This window comes from Lissotriton vulgaris, chromosome 3_1 (assembly GCF_964263255.1).
Source record: "Lissotriton vulgaris chromosome 3_1, aLisVul1.2, whole genome shotgun sequence".
Taxonomy (NCBI): domain Eukaryota; kingdom Metazoa; phylum Chordata; class Amphibia; order Caudata; family Salamandridae; genus Lissotriton; species Lissotriton vulgaris.
Window position 1 is genome coordinate 1,248,785,894 of NC_141689.1, and position 17,388 is coordinate 1,248,803,281.

Below are 17,388 nucleotides of genomic sequence, written 5' to 3' on the forward strand. Positions count from 1 at the left end.
ATAAATATTTAGAATTCACATAGTACTATACAAAGCGGATGCAGAAAGAAAGCATTGTGCCGCTTCTGTCAGTCTTTGTTTGATTGAAATTAGAGCGGAATTTGTGGAACATAGTGAGAACGGTTTAAAAAAAGTTTAAAAATTTGACCTTTGTATTCTACCCCAAATATTTTATAATACTATTTGCACTGTGCACCTTACCTGATCGTAATATCCAGGGGGCATTCTACTAGTCAGCTGGATCAACTCTCTGGTCCGTCGCCGGGTTTTTCCCATTTGTTGCGGAGGGAGTTGGTTGATTTAGATCGCTTTTGAGACACTTTCAGCCGACCTTCATCTTTGTCAGGTGACGGTCTATCCTATTGCCAAAAATAATAGACCTATCACAAGCCTCCCCTTCCCAGCAAAAATCTTCGGAAAAATAATGAATATGCAACTAGCCCACTTCATTGACGAAAACAATCTCCTCGATGAATCACAGTTTGACTTTAGGTAGGGTCATGGCAATGAAACTGCCCTTATCAAAGTCGCAGACGAGATCAGAGCCACCCGAGATCATGGAGGGACAGCAGTGCTCATACTGCTGGACCTGTCAGCAGCGTTTGACACGGTCGATCATGCCACCCTGATGGACCGTGTCTCGAACATGGGCATTAAACTCAAGGCCAAAGATCTACTGGCCTCTTTCCTGGCAAATCACTCCCAGCTTGTGAGCCTCGACGAATACAACTCCCCTTCTTTCACCCTCCCATGTGGGGTGCCACAGGGATCATCCCTGAGTCCGACACTATTTAATATCTATGTGTCTGACCTGGCCAAGATCATCAAAGCCCATGGGATGGGGCTAACCACCTATGCAGATGACACACAACTGGTGTTAGCAATCAACAACGATGGAGGAGTAATAGCGGCCAGCTTTCAAGCAGGCATGCTTGCCATCAGCTCCTGGATGGCCAAAAATTGCTTAAAACTGAACTCCGAAAAAACGGTGGTTATGATCTTCAGTAATTTACAGCCAACATGGTCCCCTACCTGCTGGCCCACCGCTCTGGGCCGCCACCATGAAGAACCAGGTTTTTAGAACCCAGCGGCGCCAGGGGAAACGCCCGAAGTCTTCGAGTTCACCTGTCTTGACATACAGAGACACGAGATACTTCTTGGTGGCGTCAAAGATCAAATGTATTGGCTGCAACCAGGAACAGAAGTCTACGAAGCACGACACGGGTGGTTCGCTAGAGACTGCACAAATTCGTATTGCGAGACATCGTCTTTATGCTAAAAATCACATTCCTGACTAGCACCAATTATTTACAAACTGTCCAATCACAGATGACATTGCAAAAGGTATCACATAATGACAAGCCCACTTTTCAGTTGTCCAGCCCACCATCAATTACACGGGAAGGCCCAACATTATTGCTCGGACAGGCCGGACGAACCCATAATAAAAGACCTCAACCCAAACCATAAATAGGCCATAAAAGAAGGAACAGAAACAGATGCCAAGCAAGATAGAAGGGTGTGTGCGTGTACCATAAACTCAGCAATGTCCTGCCGAACAAGGAACTGGCTCACCAAGTTAGCTTCGGGCAATGGAGTCAGCTAAAGGTGTACGTGTCCCAAAGACTCGCTCGGCCGTAGTCATCGGCCTATGTGAGGACAACCACAAAATGGCTGCAGTTCACAAAATGAAACCCGAAGCTTCAGAACGAAATCCCTGAATACACAGTGAATCCATCAATCGAACATGACGAAAACACTTGTACATACCGCACTCATCATTTGCGGTCAGCTATTACCAAAATCTTCATGATACGATGACCTTTATAAAACGGGTTCAGAATTATGGAACCTCAGACCCTCCTTTTGCCCTTACACAGGCAATAACCTAAACTCACGTCAGTCTGAACCCAGGTCTATATTCATCAGATCATCAAGATGGAGCTGTAGCATCATCCTATTACTTAGTAGCTCTCTCTGGACAGGTCTCCTCGCACACAGGGTAGCACAAAGGCCACATATAGAAGGAGCACACTGTACACAAAGACAGAACAGGAAAAGAATGGCTAATACCATCCCAATGATCACCAGAATCTGCCATCCCCAGGTGGATAACAATCCCCAAAACCATCCCATCAACGACCAATCTCCTTCGTCCACATGTATAGACTCGGAGATCTTATGTAGCTTGGAAATGGCTTGGTACACTGTTAGAGCATTGTCTGGAATGAAAACGCAGCAGCTCGATTGAATCAATTTACATACCCCTCCTCTATCTGCAAGTATGACATCTAACGCAACTCTGTTCTGAAGAGTCATAAGGCGATCCGACTGGAGCTCAGCAGTCAAATTACTAAGGGCCCAGGCAGTTTCAACTACGGTGGACTCAACCACTCTCGCCAATTGCCCTATGTTCCTGCTGTTAACCATTGGTCCCCAAAACGGCAGGAAACCCTTCAAGAAATCTCCTAATTCTTGTCCTGCAGTATCTTCCTTACTGAAGACACCTCTAACAACTCTCGTCTTGTGGTAATCTGCCGCAGCTGTATACGTAGGAGGCAACAGGAACGAGACAAAACAAGTGCCCGAGAAATCAGGGGGCAACCATGTGTATGCTCTATCGTAACAGACAAAATAGGTACCCTTAGCTGCCAAAAACGATGGGGAAGACTGGGACGCAAAAACATACGTCTCAGTGCAGATACTCTTCCCTAACTGAGCTGTCGGATTCTTGCCATTACCTTGCAGACAAAAATGACCCTGATGGGGTACGATCCAAATCGGAGAGGATCTTTTCGCTCGCTGGTTCTCACTCAGACTAACTCCATATCCAGTCACGTTCCATCCAATAGACGCTAGTGTCTCATCTCTCGGGATAGTCTCATACGAGTCAAATCCTCTAATCATATCGACTATACCCATAACTAGAGCACTATTCTTTGGATTGTCTTTCACAGAACGCAGGGGGTAGACTTCACGAGCATAGATGAACATCGTTCTGTATGCCCACACAGAACCAATTTAGCTGAATGGCAGGACCAGGTAAGGAATACCTTTATCAGTAGTATGAGGCAGGAGGCCACACACCCAACAGTTAGTCGTGTTCACTACTAGCTGGTGTTGGTGCAGAAGCTGAACAAAGGAGTTATTAACGAATTCCAATCTTCTAATGGATTCATGTTCAGGCAGAGGATGAAAAGAATGCGAAGAAACAGTAGAAGAAGGTATGGGTTGTGTAGTGGGTGCAAACGTCACTTGAAAAGAGAATATAATATATCCCATCAAAAACATCATCAAGCTAAGTAGCAGTTCTTTTTCCCATGCACTCGCACTGCAGATCGCGTAGATAATAGCACCAAGTAGGGTCCGGTCCAGCGGGGCTGATCGTTCTTTGTTCGCTGAAAATTCTTGACCAGGACCCAGGAACCAGGATCGATGGCTTGTCCTGAATCTTCAGAAGCCTGAGGCAATGTATCATGAACCTGTTGGTGTAAGACACGCAATTTAGCCGTCAAATCATACAGATAGTCAAACAATACAGGGTGTTCAATCTCACTGAATTTGGTCGGCCTCGGCACTCCCCATATGTTTGCCGGGCGACCAAAAACGATCTCATATGGACTAAGTCCCACTCGAGAATGTACAGTCATCCTAGTTGACAAAAGTGCTAATTGCAAAGCGTAGGGCCATTGGAGACCAGAGCTCGCCTGTATTTTGGCCAATTTCAATTTGAGGGTGCCATTACAGCACTGAACTAAACCAGCAAATTGGGGGTGATTTGCAGCATGGAACTTTTGTCGGATACCTAAACCATCACACACTCTCTTCATCACTTGACCCACAAATTCACTCCCATTGTCACTCCAGACCATTCTCGGCAAACCATACCTAGGGAAAAACTCCTTAACAAGGGCTTTAGCTGTGGACAAGGCAGTATTATCTTTCAGGGGATATGCTTCTACCCATCTTGAAAAGGCACAAACAACCACGAGTACGTATTTCAGGTTGTTGCATCTCTCCATGTGGATGAAATCCATTTGCAAAACCTCAAACGGATACGTCGGAGGCGCAAAATGACCAGCTGGAGTTGGAGTTCCCTTACCAGGATTGTACATCAGACAAACCATACAATTCTTAACCACATTCTCTGCACACTTAGGAATTCCAGCATTTTGCCATACTGGAGCCAACAACTTACAAATCCCTTTCGCTCTGATATGAGCCATTCCATGAGTCATCGTAACCACTGCAAGCACGTACGCATCGGGTAACAACCATCGCTGATGCTCTGACAACTCAACCCAACAACCATTCGAATCCAATTTACCCGTACTCTCTCTCTCCATACGCTCAGCTCTTTCTCTGTAGCTTCAGCTTGAATTGACTTCACACTTTCTATCGTATCTTCACACATACTTCTATCCGGAACCCATCTCGCCGGACCCGCAACATACATTCGACTCATCACATCCCTCGCCACATCTTTCGCAACTTCATCCGCAAACGCATTACCACGACCAAAGTCATCGGTAACCTTCTTATGTGCACTGCATTTCACAATCGCAACTTGCAACGGCAAGGTAAGTGACTCAAGAAGTTCATTCACCAACTGACCATGCTGAATCTTCGTTCCATGAGACGTGAGGAACCCACGTTCCTTCCACAAGCGACCAAAACTATGAGCCACACCAAACGCATACTGGTTGTCAGTATACACAGTCACTCGTTTCCCTTTCGACAACACACACGCTCTTGTCAATGCAATCAACTCTGCTGCTTGAGCTGAATTATGTGGGATACGTGCAGTTTCAACAATCGTATGCAAAGTCGTAACAGCATATGCCGCAGTCGTATCACCATTCGGAAGCTTGAAGCACGAACCATCAACCCATAAGGTACCATCACACTTTGGAAGGGGAGTGTCCCTAAGATCTATTCTCCCTTTCGTTTCCTCCTCTGTCCTAAGAAAGCAATCATGCTGTTCCGAAACATCTGTCTCTACAGAAATCGGCAACAACGTAGCTGGATTCAACGTATTACATCTCTTTATGTGCACGTGACTCGCTAAGAGTGTCAACTCATAACCTGACAACCGAGCACTAGTTAAGTGCTGTTTCTTGGTCCTATTCAACAAGGTATCCACTGCATGTGGAACCATCACAATCAACGTATTATCCATCACCAAACCAGCAGACTGTCGGATAGAAACAGCTGCTGCCGCTGTAGCTCTCAACCAACTCAGCAACGCTCTAGCTACCGGATCCAAAGTCGATGAGAAATACGCACATGGACGTTGCTTATCGCCAAACTGCTGTGTCAAGACTGACAATGCACATCCCTCTCTCTCGTGGACATAGAGTGTAAAAGGCTTGCTGTAGTCGGGGGTACCCAACACAGGAGCCGAACACAACGCATCGCGCGATTCTGAAAAACTCTTCTGGCATTCGTCAGTCCAAGGAATAGGATTCAGAGTATCCTTAACAGTAAGAGCTATCAAAGGTTTCGCAAGAAGCAAGAAATTTGGAATCCACTGTCTACAATACGACGTAATACCCAGGAAAGCACGCACTTCTCTCTGCATGGTTGGCAAACTCATTCTCGCAATCGCTTGAATTCTCTCTGGGGTCAATCTTCTTCCATCCTTCGATAAGAGATGACCTAAGTAGGTCACTTCTTGTCGACAATACTGCAACTTCAAATGAGATACTTTATGATGGAAGTCAGACAAATGATGCAACAATGACAAAGTAGCTTTTTTACAGATCTCTTCAGTATCAGCAGCAACTAACAAATCGTCGACATACTGAATAAGAGCAGCACCATCAGGTAAGACAATCGTATCAAGCTGTGTTTTCAAAGCCTGACTATAGATCGATGGACTCTCACAATAGCCTTGAGGAGCGCGCTTGAACCGGAAACTTCGACCTCCTAAAGAGAAGCCAAAAATATCTCTACTCTCCTCGGCAATCGGGATGCTGAAGAAAGCATTCTTCAAATCAATCACCGAAAACCAGGTGGCTGAAGCTGGAATCATGGTCAGTAAAGCAGTGATATCTGGAACAACAGGAAATTGCGGAACTACAATCTTATTCACCTCGCGAAGATTGATCACGAACCTATATACAGGCGGTTGCGAAGAATCAGTACGTTTCAGAACAGGTAAAACCGGACTATTGCACATATTACCTCCCGTTTCTTCAATCACACCTTTCTCAATCAGATCATAGATGATCGCTAGCAATGCTCTTTCACCATCACTAGAGATCCGATATTGAGGAATACGTGGCATTCTAACATTCGCTTTCAACGTTACAACATATGGCGGAATCTCCAAAAGACCCACATCATTAGGACCAGTAGCCCAAAGAGTATCAGGGAGAGAAGACAATTCTGCCGGAAGTCGATCTTTCGACAAATACATCGGAGAGATCACTCTCTTACCTAATGTAAGTTGTACTCCTGAAGGAGAACAATGTAGTGTTGCATACAATCTCTTCAACAAATCTAGTCCCAACAAATTCTCACCACAACCTGTCGTCAGAATAAGGGGTGCTTCAAATTCACGAGGTCCAACAGAAAGAGACAAAGGACTAGAAATCGGATTTCTAACTGGGGCGCCAGAAAAACCTACTGAAACATTCTTCAAGCCAGACAAAGGTGCGCCAGGGAGTTTAGAGTGCATAATAGAACTCTTCGCAGCACCAGTATCCAACAGAAAAGGCTCTGACACACCTGATGTAATTACTTCAACATAAGGTCCACTCTGATCTACTGGAACTGAAACAACTCCCTCTCTTTGTCTATGGCTGTGCTAGCAATCATTACCGTCCATATTCTCACCTTCGACATAGTAGTCGTCAGCATAGTACTGAGTCGTCCTACCAGACGCACCATTCTGCTGATCAAAACAATTCATCGAATTCTGCGGAGGAAAGGAACGCATGTTCTGGGGGAACACACCACGTCCCCTACCTCTAGGAGCTTGCTGAACACCTCGACCTCTCACACCAGAAACACCATTCGTACGCTGTAACAGAACCGGGCAACTATTCTTAAAATGACCCTCTTCTTTGCAATACGCACACTGATTAGGGCCTACAGGAAAACGAGGTTGAGAAAACTCGAACCTTTGCGAGTTTCTCTGAAACTGCTGAGGTTGCTGATAATCACGCTGATTATTACGGGGCGGATACGCTTGCTGCAAAAGAACCTTCGTCTTCAAATCTTTAGTCTTCTTGTCTGCTCTGTCCTTCTCATCCTTATCCCTATTTTCGTAGTACTGTGCAGTAGCCAATATCTGTGCCGACAAAGAAACAGCCCAAGAACTCTCTGAATCCTTCAACTTAGTACACAGTCGGGAAGCAAATTATGCACAAGCTTATCTACAAACAACCGTTGACCACCTTCCGTACTCATGTCTTGACCACTATGGTCGATAAACGTCTCTTCAAACCTAGCGAAGAAATAAGACACACTTTCGTCTTTCTTTTGCTTACACGCAGACAATGTGTCCCAGTTTACTCGCATAGCAGGCAATAAAGTCTTCATGTAAGTAATGATCCTACCAGGAACCTTTGCAACTAAAGGCTCAGGTTTAGCTCCACCAACTTGTCGACCATCGGCAGCACCAATATTGTCCCATGTATCACCTAACTCTTGCGCATGATCCGTATGACGAATCAATCCCCATAAAGGCTCTGGAACCACATTTCCAAACAACATGTCTATATCAGCTAGATTCACATGAGTCTGCAGTCTGTGCTAATTCCTTATAGTACCCTGCAGGATTTTTACGGGGGTCAGGTAAAGTCTGCGTAAGAGCCAAAACTTCAGCTCGCTTCCACGGAACATGTACCCAAACATGCTGAAAATGAGCCGGCGCAGCTAAAATACCCTGGTTAACATCAGCCTGAACTGCCTCTTTCCATACCGGAGGAACCTCTCTCATTGGATATTGTCGCACTTTTCTCCTAACAGAAGGATCAGGCTCAAACAACGGCTGAGAAGGAGACTCCCTCCTAAACGAAAGCAGTGTCGCAACTGCTCTTTCAACGTCGAAACCCACAATTGTACCTTTCGCAAACTTGGACTGTACACGGAACAACTCAGACGGAGTCTGTCCCAAATCACCATCTTCCCATTCTTCACGAAGGAAAGGACACATCTTGTCAAAAACATATCTCTGCTTCGGCGCTTCCCATTGACGGAAGACCTCCATAACAGACTCTAAATCATATCTTAAAGAGTTAGTAACCCATTTACGCGCTAAATGATTCAATACTGCCCGCTCTTCGGGACCAGGCATTTGGCTACGCAACTGTTTACGCGCCGAAACAGGGGTCATACTCAATGACCCAAAGAAAGGAGACAAGAGACCAGTAACAGTATCGGTCATTCTCTGTCGAATAGAAGGAGAAGTTGACAGAAGGACAGGAGACAAAGCAGACTGAGAAGAAACCAATGTAGGAGCAGTAGCAGAAGAAGTAGCAAGAACAGGAGACAAAATCGTAGGATTTGGAGACAGAGCAGGTAGCAAAGTCGGCGGCCCTTGAGAAGGCTGCACCAGAGGAATAGGAGCCAACTGAAGAGGAGCTGGCGGCTGTGCAATAACAGGAGGCAAAGCAACTGGAGGTTGCGCAACTAAAGGTTGCGGAGGTGCTGTAGCACTCTGCATATAAGGGGGTGGCGAACTCAACAAATGTGACATCAAAGGATCTTTCTCAAGTTCCTTCGTTGCACCCTGCTGAAGAGGTGGCAAAGCCGGATAACATTTATCAATCGCCATTTTACGTTGCCTGTGCAACTGCTCACTCGCTTGTTCTTCTTCGTTATCCTTAAACTGTATAGCAGCCTGCATTATCTATATGCCCTTCTCTCTTTTATTTTTCTTTGCTAATTTAATTTCTTTCTGTTTGGCTTTCTTTCTCCATAGGCGGAAAGAGTCAAACATCGCCGGCCGGGCTTTCTTCTTGAACAGTTTAACTTCCAGATTATCTAAAATCTCTGTGTCATAACTACCATGTTGGGGCCATTTTAAAACAACATCCTTCCTGGTGTATCTTACCCATACTTCATTATACGTGATGGGGCCCACGCCATGTTTCAAATAGAGCTCATAGGTTGGAGTTCCAATCGGAGGCACCGGATACGAATCCTCCAATCGGGAATCCCTATCACAACCACAACAAAATATCTTTCCAAGTCTGCTAAGACCAGGCATCTTCGCTCACTAGTCTAGCTTCAAACTTCAAGGGAATATCGAATACGATAGTCTCGCGAATACACGAGTCCCTCTGCTTTGGAGCTTGCAAGTTCCAAATCAAAGATCCCAAGGGATACCCAAAAAACTAAGAACTGGGAGACGCTCCACTCATACTTAACTGAAATATCGATGACGTCACCAGAAGACACGTCTATCGTCTCGCTCTACAAATCTTCAAAGAGGGTCCAAGACAGGGCGACAGTCAGGGCAGCAGTTCTTCGTAGCCGTCGGAAAGCGGGGAACCTCGCAGCAAAGACTTTCGGAGCACGACGACATACAGGGGTCGATGATGTGGTAGGCCTTCCTCCAGAATTTTCACACGAAGCTCCTCACGATCTTCAGGCTTGGACACTGAAGTCGCCCTACATTGGGCGGCAAGTGAAGAACCGGGTTTTTAGAACCCAGCGGCGCCAGAGGAAACGCCCGAAGTCTTCGAGTTCACCTGTCTTGGCATACAGAGACACGGGATACTTCTTGGTGGCGTCAAAGATCAAATTTATTGGCTGCAACCAGGAACAGAAGTCTACGAAGCACGACACGGGTGGTTAGCTAGAGACTGCACAAATTCGTATTGCGAGACATCGTCTTTTATGCTAAAAATCACATTCCTGACTAGCACCAATTATTTACAAACTGTCCAATCACAGATGACATTGCAAAAGGTATCACATAACGACAAGCCCACTTTTCAGTTGTCCAGCCCACCATCAATTACAAGGGAAGGCCCAACATTCTTGCTCGGACAGGCCGGACGAACCCATAATAAAAGACCTCAACCTAAACCATAAATAGGCCATAAAAGAAGGAACAGGAACAGATGCAAAGCAAGATAGAAGGGTGTGTGCGTGTACCATAAACTTAGCAATGTCCTGCTCTTTGATCTCTATCTTGACCAGCTGCCGAACAAGGAACTGGCTCAACAAGTTAGCTCCGGGCAATGGAGTCAGCTCACTCAGGTCACACAGAAGTCAGCTAAAGGTGTACGTGTCCCAAAACTCGCTCGGCTGTAGTCATCGGCCTATGTGAGGGCAACCACAAAATGGCTGCCGTACACAAAATGGAACCCGAAGGTTCAGAACGAAATCCCTGAATACACAGTGAATCCATCAATCGAACATGACGAAAACACTCGTCATTTGCTGTCCGCTATTACCAAAATCGTCATGATACGACGACCTTTATAAAACGGGTTCAGAATTACGGAACCTCAACCATCCCCAGTACAGAAAGTAAGAAACCATGGCGTCATATTTGATGATAAACTCACTTTCGCAGCCCACGCCAATGCCATCACCTCCTCCGCTTTTTACACACTAAGAATGATCAAAAAACTTCTACCATTCCTCCCCTCCAGTGCAGGAAAAACTCTGATAAGCACCCTTGTAATGTCAAAAGTTGACTATTGCAACAGCCTGCTCCTGAACGCACAGAAAAAGGTCATCAACAAACTGCAGCTGATACAAAACGCCGCAGCTAGGATTATCACAGGCAGTCCCAAACACAAACCCATCTTCTCAGTGGTGCGCAAGCTGCACTGGCTTCCAATCACTAATTGCATCAAATTTAAGGCTTTATGCATAGCCTACAAGGCTATGCGCAACACAGGTCAACATTTTCTAAAAAAGCCCTTTGCACTCACGCACTTAGCAGAAAACTACGCTCCTCATCCGCTAATCTCCTCATGGTCCCTCGCACATACAAGGTCTCCTGGTGAGACAACAGATTCACTGTCGCCACGGCAAGACTGTCGAACACTCTTCCTACACAAATCAAATCTTGTCAATCACTGCTGGCTTTCAGGAAACTACTAAAGACTTGGCTATTCACCCAACGAGCAGCAATTCGCCTCACTACCACCTCCTCCGTCTTTAGCGCTGAGACACCCATGGGTATTTGCACGCTCTACAAATTGTTTAAATAAATATCGTGGCCCAGGAGGTCACTACATAAGATGGGCAAAACCCGGGCACGCAGCAGACGCAGAAAGTAAGCATTGCGCAGCTTGTGTCAGCCTTTGTTTGATTGAAATTAGAGTGGAACTTGTGGGACATCGTGAGACTGGTTTTTAAAAGTTTTAAACTTTTACCTATGTATTCTACCCCGAATATTATACAATACTATTTGCACCATGCACCATACCTCATCGTAGTGCTCAGTGGGCATTCTACTAGTCAGCTGGATCAACTCTCTGGCCTGCTACTGGGTTTTTCCCATTTGTTGTGGAGGGAGTTGGTTCATATGGATTGCGCTCGATCCTCTTCCAGTCGTCCTCCATCTTTGTCAGGTGACGGTCTAGCCTATCGCGGCCCGGCAGGTCACTACATAAGATGGGGAAAACCGGGCACGCCGCGGGCGCGCTGCTGGCGCACCAAAGGCAAGACGGTCCCTACCCTTCAGCGCTCGGAACGCGTTCAGCGCCAGCCATACTGCCGGATTTGGATCAGAAGCATTCTGCTGGAAGCCTACAATACAATATAACCTGGATATATGAAGCTCCAAGGTGGAGATAAGATGTGCTCTGGTCCATGCATTGATCTCCACTTAGTTCAGGGAAGAGTGCTGGGCTCGAAGTGCAGCCTTACTGCCCAGCATACCTCACTATCTACACAAACCCACACTACCACCAAGGTACATCACAGAGGGGAGATTTGTGTTCTCATTGTTGTCAGATTGTTAATTAAGAATGCTATTTATTTTTGGGAACTCTTGGAATCCAACCAGTTCGAAATAGCCTTTGTCACAGAGACCTGGGCAGACGCCTCCTCAGAACCGGATCTATTGTTGGCCTTACCTTCAGGGTATAAAATTCATAAAATTGACCGGGTAGAGAAAAAAGGCAGGGGCATTGCCCTTATTCTCAAATCCAGCTTTAAGTCTTATATTAAAACAAACATGGACAACAAGGATTTCGAATCACTTAATTTAAAAATTTAACTATATGGCCAACTCTCTTTCAGTGGAATTTTACTTTGTTGACCGCCCAAATCCAAGGTCGCGTTTTTAGATAACTGTAACACGGGGACGGGGACGGGAGGCAAAGAACCTCTACAGTCAGACTGGTGGCAAGAGGAATTGACGTCCCCTCCCTCTCTACCCCATTACCAGCATGACTGGAGTTGCAGAGAGGACGGTCCGTGGGCGGTATCAGCTGAAGAAGAGGATACCTACAGCTTTAACTGGAAGACACTGGAGAATGTGACTCCGCCCACCGATGACGAAGGCGGATTGCCATTGGGTAAATACGAGGAAGAAGATGTACTGGCGTGTGATGTCACCGAAGGAGGTTGGAGAGCGGGAGAGTTGAGCGGAGGTTGGAGAGAAGGAGCGATCACCGGTGAAGAAGAAGACGCGAGAAGTAAGCCAGGAGGCCAACGGTTCAACGAGTCGCCGTGCCACACTCCCGAGGGAGGACTGTGGCTGGAGCAGGTACGGAGGCATTTGGCGGGTTGGGTCGGGAGACGGGGTTCTTCTGCCTCGTAGACCTTGTTTAGTCCTTTAAATAAACCGACCGCCATTACGCTTACCCAATCTAGTGTAAATATCCCCCCCTCACTATATCAGCACAACGCGCCACTACCGTCTGTTTAAAACGATTGTACAGCTCAGTAGCACTGGTGTCCCCTGCACTCCCCAGGTTTTCCCGAAGGGCATATATTAAAAGAGGCCCCATTCCTGACAGTCTGTCCTTTTCTTTCTCTGCCTGGCTGAGACCGAGAAGAACCCCCTCCTCGGAAGAGTGAAGCTTGCCCTGACTGAGTATGGGAGGGGTCACCTGAAGAGAACCTGTCAAGAGCAATAGCAGGACAGCACCCTACGCCATCACGGATCCCGGTGACTTCCAAAGAGTTAGACTGTCATCAAGATATAAAAAGTCCTTAACTAAAATAAAACCTTACATACCCAGATCTAGTCTGCGTTCCCTTTCTGGTCCCACGCTACAATAACATAGGCACCCTTTTAGCTCGCAAAGCGGAGCATCCCAATTTCACAGTGCTAGGGGATTTTAATTTCCATTTGGAAAAGTTGCTGACCCTGAGACAAAAGCACTTTTAGAACAAATGGATAGTGCAGAATTCTGCCAACTTTTGTAGGGGTCAACTCACAGTGCTGAACACTGTTTAGATGGTATTTTCTCAGACAACCCCCTTCTAAGTTGGACTGAAGTTTTGCCCATGATCTAGTCAGATCACAAGGCAGTCATATTTGACATACTACTGCCGCATAAAAAACATCTTAAAGCTCCCAGAGAACCCTTGGAAGAAAGTTGAGGCTAGCTCCCTTACCCCTATTCTTTCAGAAACCTTACCTAATTTGTCCACTGACTCTAACCTAGCCACAGTTTAATACCGTGCTTGGCTTGATTCAGCCATGACAAAATTAGCACCCCCCCAAACAGTGTCTCCGATCCAGGAGGTGACCATCAGAACCTTGGTTCAGTGATACACTGAAAGCCAAGAAACAACTTTGTCGCAAATCAGAGAGGAAGTAGAGACTTGTAAATAATGCAAATACTAGAATGGAATAGAAGTCATTTCTCCAAACCTACACCAAACTTATCCTCAGGTAAAAGGCTTTGTACTTCTCTGAGGAAAATATAGCGGCCAACAAATGTTCTAAAGCCCTATTCACTGCAGTAAAAAAACTAGCACAGCTGCCAAATGCGCCTGACAACAATATTAGTCAAGAATTCTGCAACTCATTAGCAGAATCCTTTCAACACACGGTCAAGTCTGTCTTTGACCTGTTTGCACAACTGGATAATCTCTTGGCTCAGACACCGGCTGAACTTAATAAGATGCAAGCAGTTTCTCAGGATCTAATACAAGTTTCTCCTGAATCAGCCCGCCTGATCCTTTCTTCATTTTCTAGGTTAACAGTTGAACAAACCGCTAAACTCATTGTGGCTACCAAATCTGGCTCCCCGTCAGACCTATGCCTCCTAAAATCCTGCACATCTCGCCTGAAATTATAGCCATCCCACTAACCGTGATATTTAATACAATGCTCACAACAGGACATTTTCCAGTGGAATGAAAGAAAGCCTCTGTCCTTCCTTTATTATAGAACCCCAACTTGGATGCTAAGGAGACTCTCAATTACAGACAGATATCGAGACTCCTGTTTCCTGCAAATGTTTTTGAAAAGGCGATGAATACTGAACTTTTGGTTTTTATCAATGAAAACGCTATTCTGGATCCCTCCCAGTTTGGATTTCATGCTCAGCATAGCACAGAGTTGGCTCTCATTACTGCCACGGAGGAGCTTAGGCTGATCCTAGATGGTGAGTGGAATGCAGCTTCTGGACCTGTCACCGGCCTTTGATACAGTTAATCATGGGCTGCTGCTGGACCAGTTGACTTCCACTGGGATCAGGGGAAAAATGCTGTCCCTACTAGGCTTTCTGTCTCAGGGAGTGGCCTTAGGCAACATTTGTCATCTCTCTTCACGCTGCCTTGCGGAGTTCCCCCGGGCTCATCCCTGAGCCCAACGCCCTTTAATCTTTATGTCACCCCTCTTGTCAGCCTAGTAAAAAGCTATGGATTTACCCTGGTGTCGTATGAGGGCTAACTTAGATCATCATCTCGGTGAGCAGTTTTGCCAGCCAGACAACATCTAGGTTCCATGCCTGTATGAGTCATATATGCAACTGGATGTGAGATAACTGACTGAAATTGGATTCAGCCAAGACTGAAGTTTTACTGCTGGGAAATAATCCATCATTTTGGACAGATAGCTGGTGGCCAGTCCAACTTGGCGCCCTGCCCAAACCAGTGCTGCAAGCTAAAAACCTAGGAGATATCTTTGACACCAAGCTGTCCTTTGAGGCTCAAATCAATTCGGTCACTTCAGCATGTTTCTTCATCTTGAAAATGTTTAGGGAAAATCCTTCCGGTAATACCCATGGACCTAAGAAAGACGGTAGAATCAGTGCTCATATCTTTGGACTACTGTAATGCCCTCTTTTCCAGTGCCCCGAGGCGTAGCATTAATAAACTTCAGAAGTTCCAGAATGCTGCGGCAAGAATACAGATGGGCATCTCCAATTTTGATTCAGTCTCTATATCTCTGGTCCAACTCCACTGGCTACCTGTTGCCAATAGGATTCAATTTAAAACTTTATGCATTGCATTTAAATATCTCAACAACATGGGACCAACACATCCGGCAAAATTCCTAAAGCCATATGCTCCTGCCAGAGCCCTTAGATCTGCCAAACTGGGAAACGTAATTATTACTAGAGTCAGCAGGTTTAGATGGAGCAGCAAGAGTTTCACAGCTACAACAGCTAGCTTATGGAAGTCTCTACCCACCAGGCTGAAAAAAGAGCCCAAGCTCCTAAATTTAGAAAAGGCCTAAAAACGTGGTTGTTTACAGCATAGTTATACCTCTTGGTCCGCTCAGACTGACATACACCAAAGGCAGCGCCTAGACACCTCAGGGTATTTACCGAGCTTTATAAATTTCTCATCATTATCATCAATGTGAAGCAAGAGAGATCAGTGTCGTTAGTACAGGAGGCTGTGAGATTGCAGGCTTAAAGTAAACCAAAATGATATGAAATATGTGTCTCAATAAATCAGTGGATGAGCTGTTGGTAGGTGTGCCTGTCACCATGGTAAACAGTTGAAAGATTGTATGGAGATCCTATAGTGAGGGATTTTGCAGTTAAGCAATGTCAAATCAGAGAATGTTGAATGGTGGGACTATCACAGTAAAAGAAAGCAACTTAGATATATGTGACAGGCAGAAAAATGTAACCAGCTCTTTTAAGTTAGGCAAGACGAGTGCGCCTGTCACTTTAGAAAAGGCTTCCACTTTAACTTAAAATTAAGAGTCTCAAGTTTCCTCCTTTACTGTGGAACAGTGTGTTTCTTGTTGCCTGGACGCTTGAAAACCGTGCGATGTCACTGCGCGGTGAACTCGATGGTAAAACGTCTCCTTTCACGGCGAGATATGGTCACCTAGCAACAGTGATGCAGTGTACGTACTTCAGTTTTCTCTTGTTGCCTGGAAGATGGAGCAAATTATGAGGCATTGTGCGTGACATAAACGCCAGGGAGAGGAAAATCTGTTGCCTTTCGTCGCCTAGGAGACTGAGCAATTGTGAGGCGGTGTGCTTGACGGCGCTATGATGTAAACACCAGCGAGGCAGGAGAAAGAAAGCCCGCAACAGAATCCGTGGCAGCGCGAGAAGGTAACGCCACCGATTTAAATGGAGTAAATATCAGAAAGCAAATTGGCTTGCAAGTAGGTGGCGTGCTTTATGTAAATTAATGATACAGGCCGCAGGTTTTGCGCAAAGAGTACCTTAGGTTGATCAAATGTGCAGCGGTGTTAGGACGTTTCAGATTCAAGTAGCTTGACGCGTTACATCTTATGGTCCGATTTTCACCCAGATCGTCGCCAGTGTGAAGAAACACTATGGATCCAGTAGAGTAAAACAGTTTGTTCTTTATTTGAAGTTATATCAGTAGATTAGAAACGTCCTATCCACAGGGCACCCCAACAGAAACTGAACCGTAGGATTCTATAGCTAACACACTCTAAACAACATAAACACTCTAGAACATAGAAAGCTTCTAAATAGAATACATTAGAGAGAATGTCCTGCAGAGACAGGTTACGCACTAACTACTACAGAAACTTACCTACAATGCCTGTTACACTAACAAAAGCTTGCTTCGGTACAACTGTTGACAAGAAGAAAACAGACTGCAACTCAGGGAAATGAGCTATAACCGTGTTACTGTTTCCTATGCCTGATGTTTCAAGCATGAGGCTTGTTTACAACATTTGATCTAAACTTGAAAGCCGTATCTTTCACTAAAATGTTACCGCTATCTAAGGCAAAAGAAAAACAGCAAAAAACAAGCATATAAAGCGGACAAAAGTAATCCTATTTTTGCCCATTTTTTCCAGGTACACTTTTGAGCAGTGGCGGCTGGTGACATTTGAAAGTGGTGTGGCGTAAAATGATAATCATACTGCACCGTAGCGAGCAAGCGTAACGAGCGAGCCCGAACCCCCTAAAGAGGGTTCGGGTGGATTTCCCCCCGAGACAATTTTGAAAAAAAAAGTGGACAAATGGTGCATTTTCAAGCTAATTTGAGAAAGCAGGAAGGTTA

At 45.6% G+C, this 17,388-nt stretch overlaps 1 protein-coding gene across 1 annotated transcript in view; it reads left to right on the top strand.

Moving 5' to 3' along the window:
- The first annotated feature begins 646 nt into the window (after window positions 1-646).
- The window catches only part of LOC147727745 (uncharacterized), a 29,496-nt gene continuing 12,754 nt past the window's right edge, over window positions 647-17,388 (top strand). Inside the window, exons 1-3 of the mRNA XM_086963677.1 lie at window positions 647-709; window positions 12,368-12,688; window positions 14,327-14,543. Coding sequence (XP_086819803.1) covers window positions 647-709; window positions 12,368-12,688; window positions 14,327-14,543 — 601 coding nt within the window. The remainder of the gene's footprint in view (window positions 710-12,367; window positions 12,689-14,326; window positions 14,544-17,388) is intronic.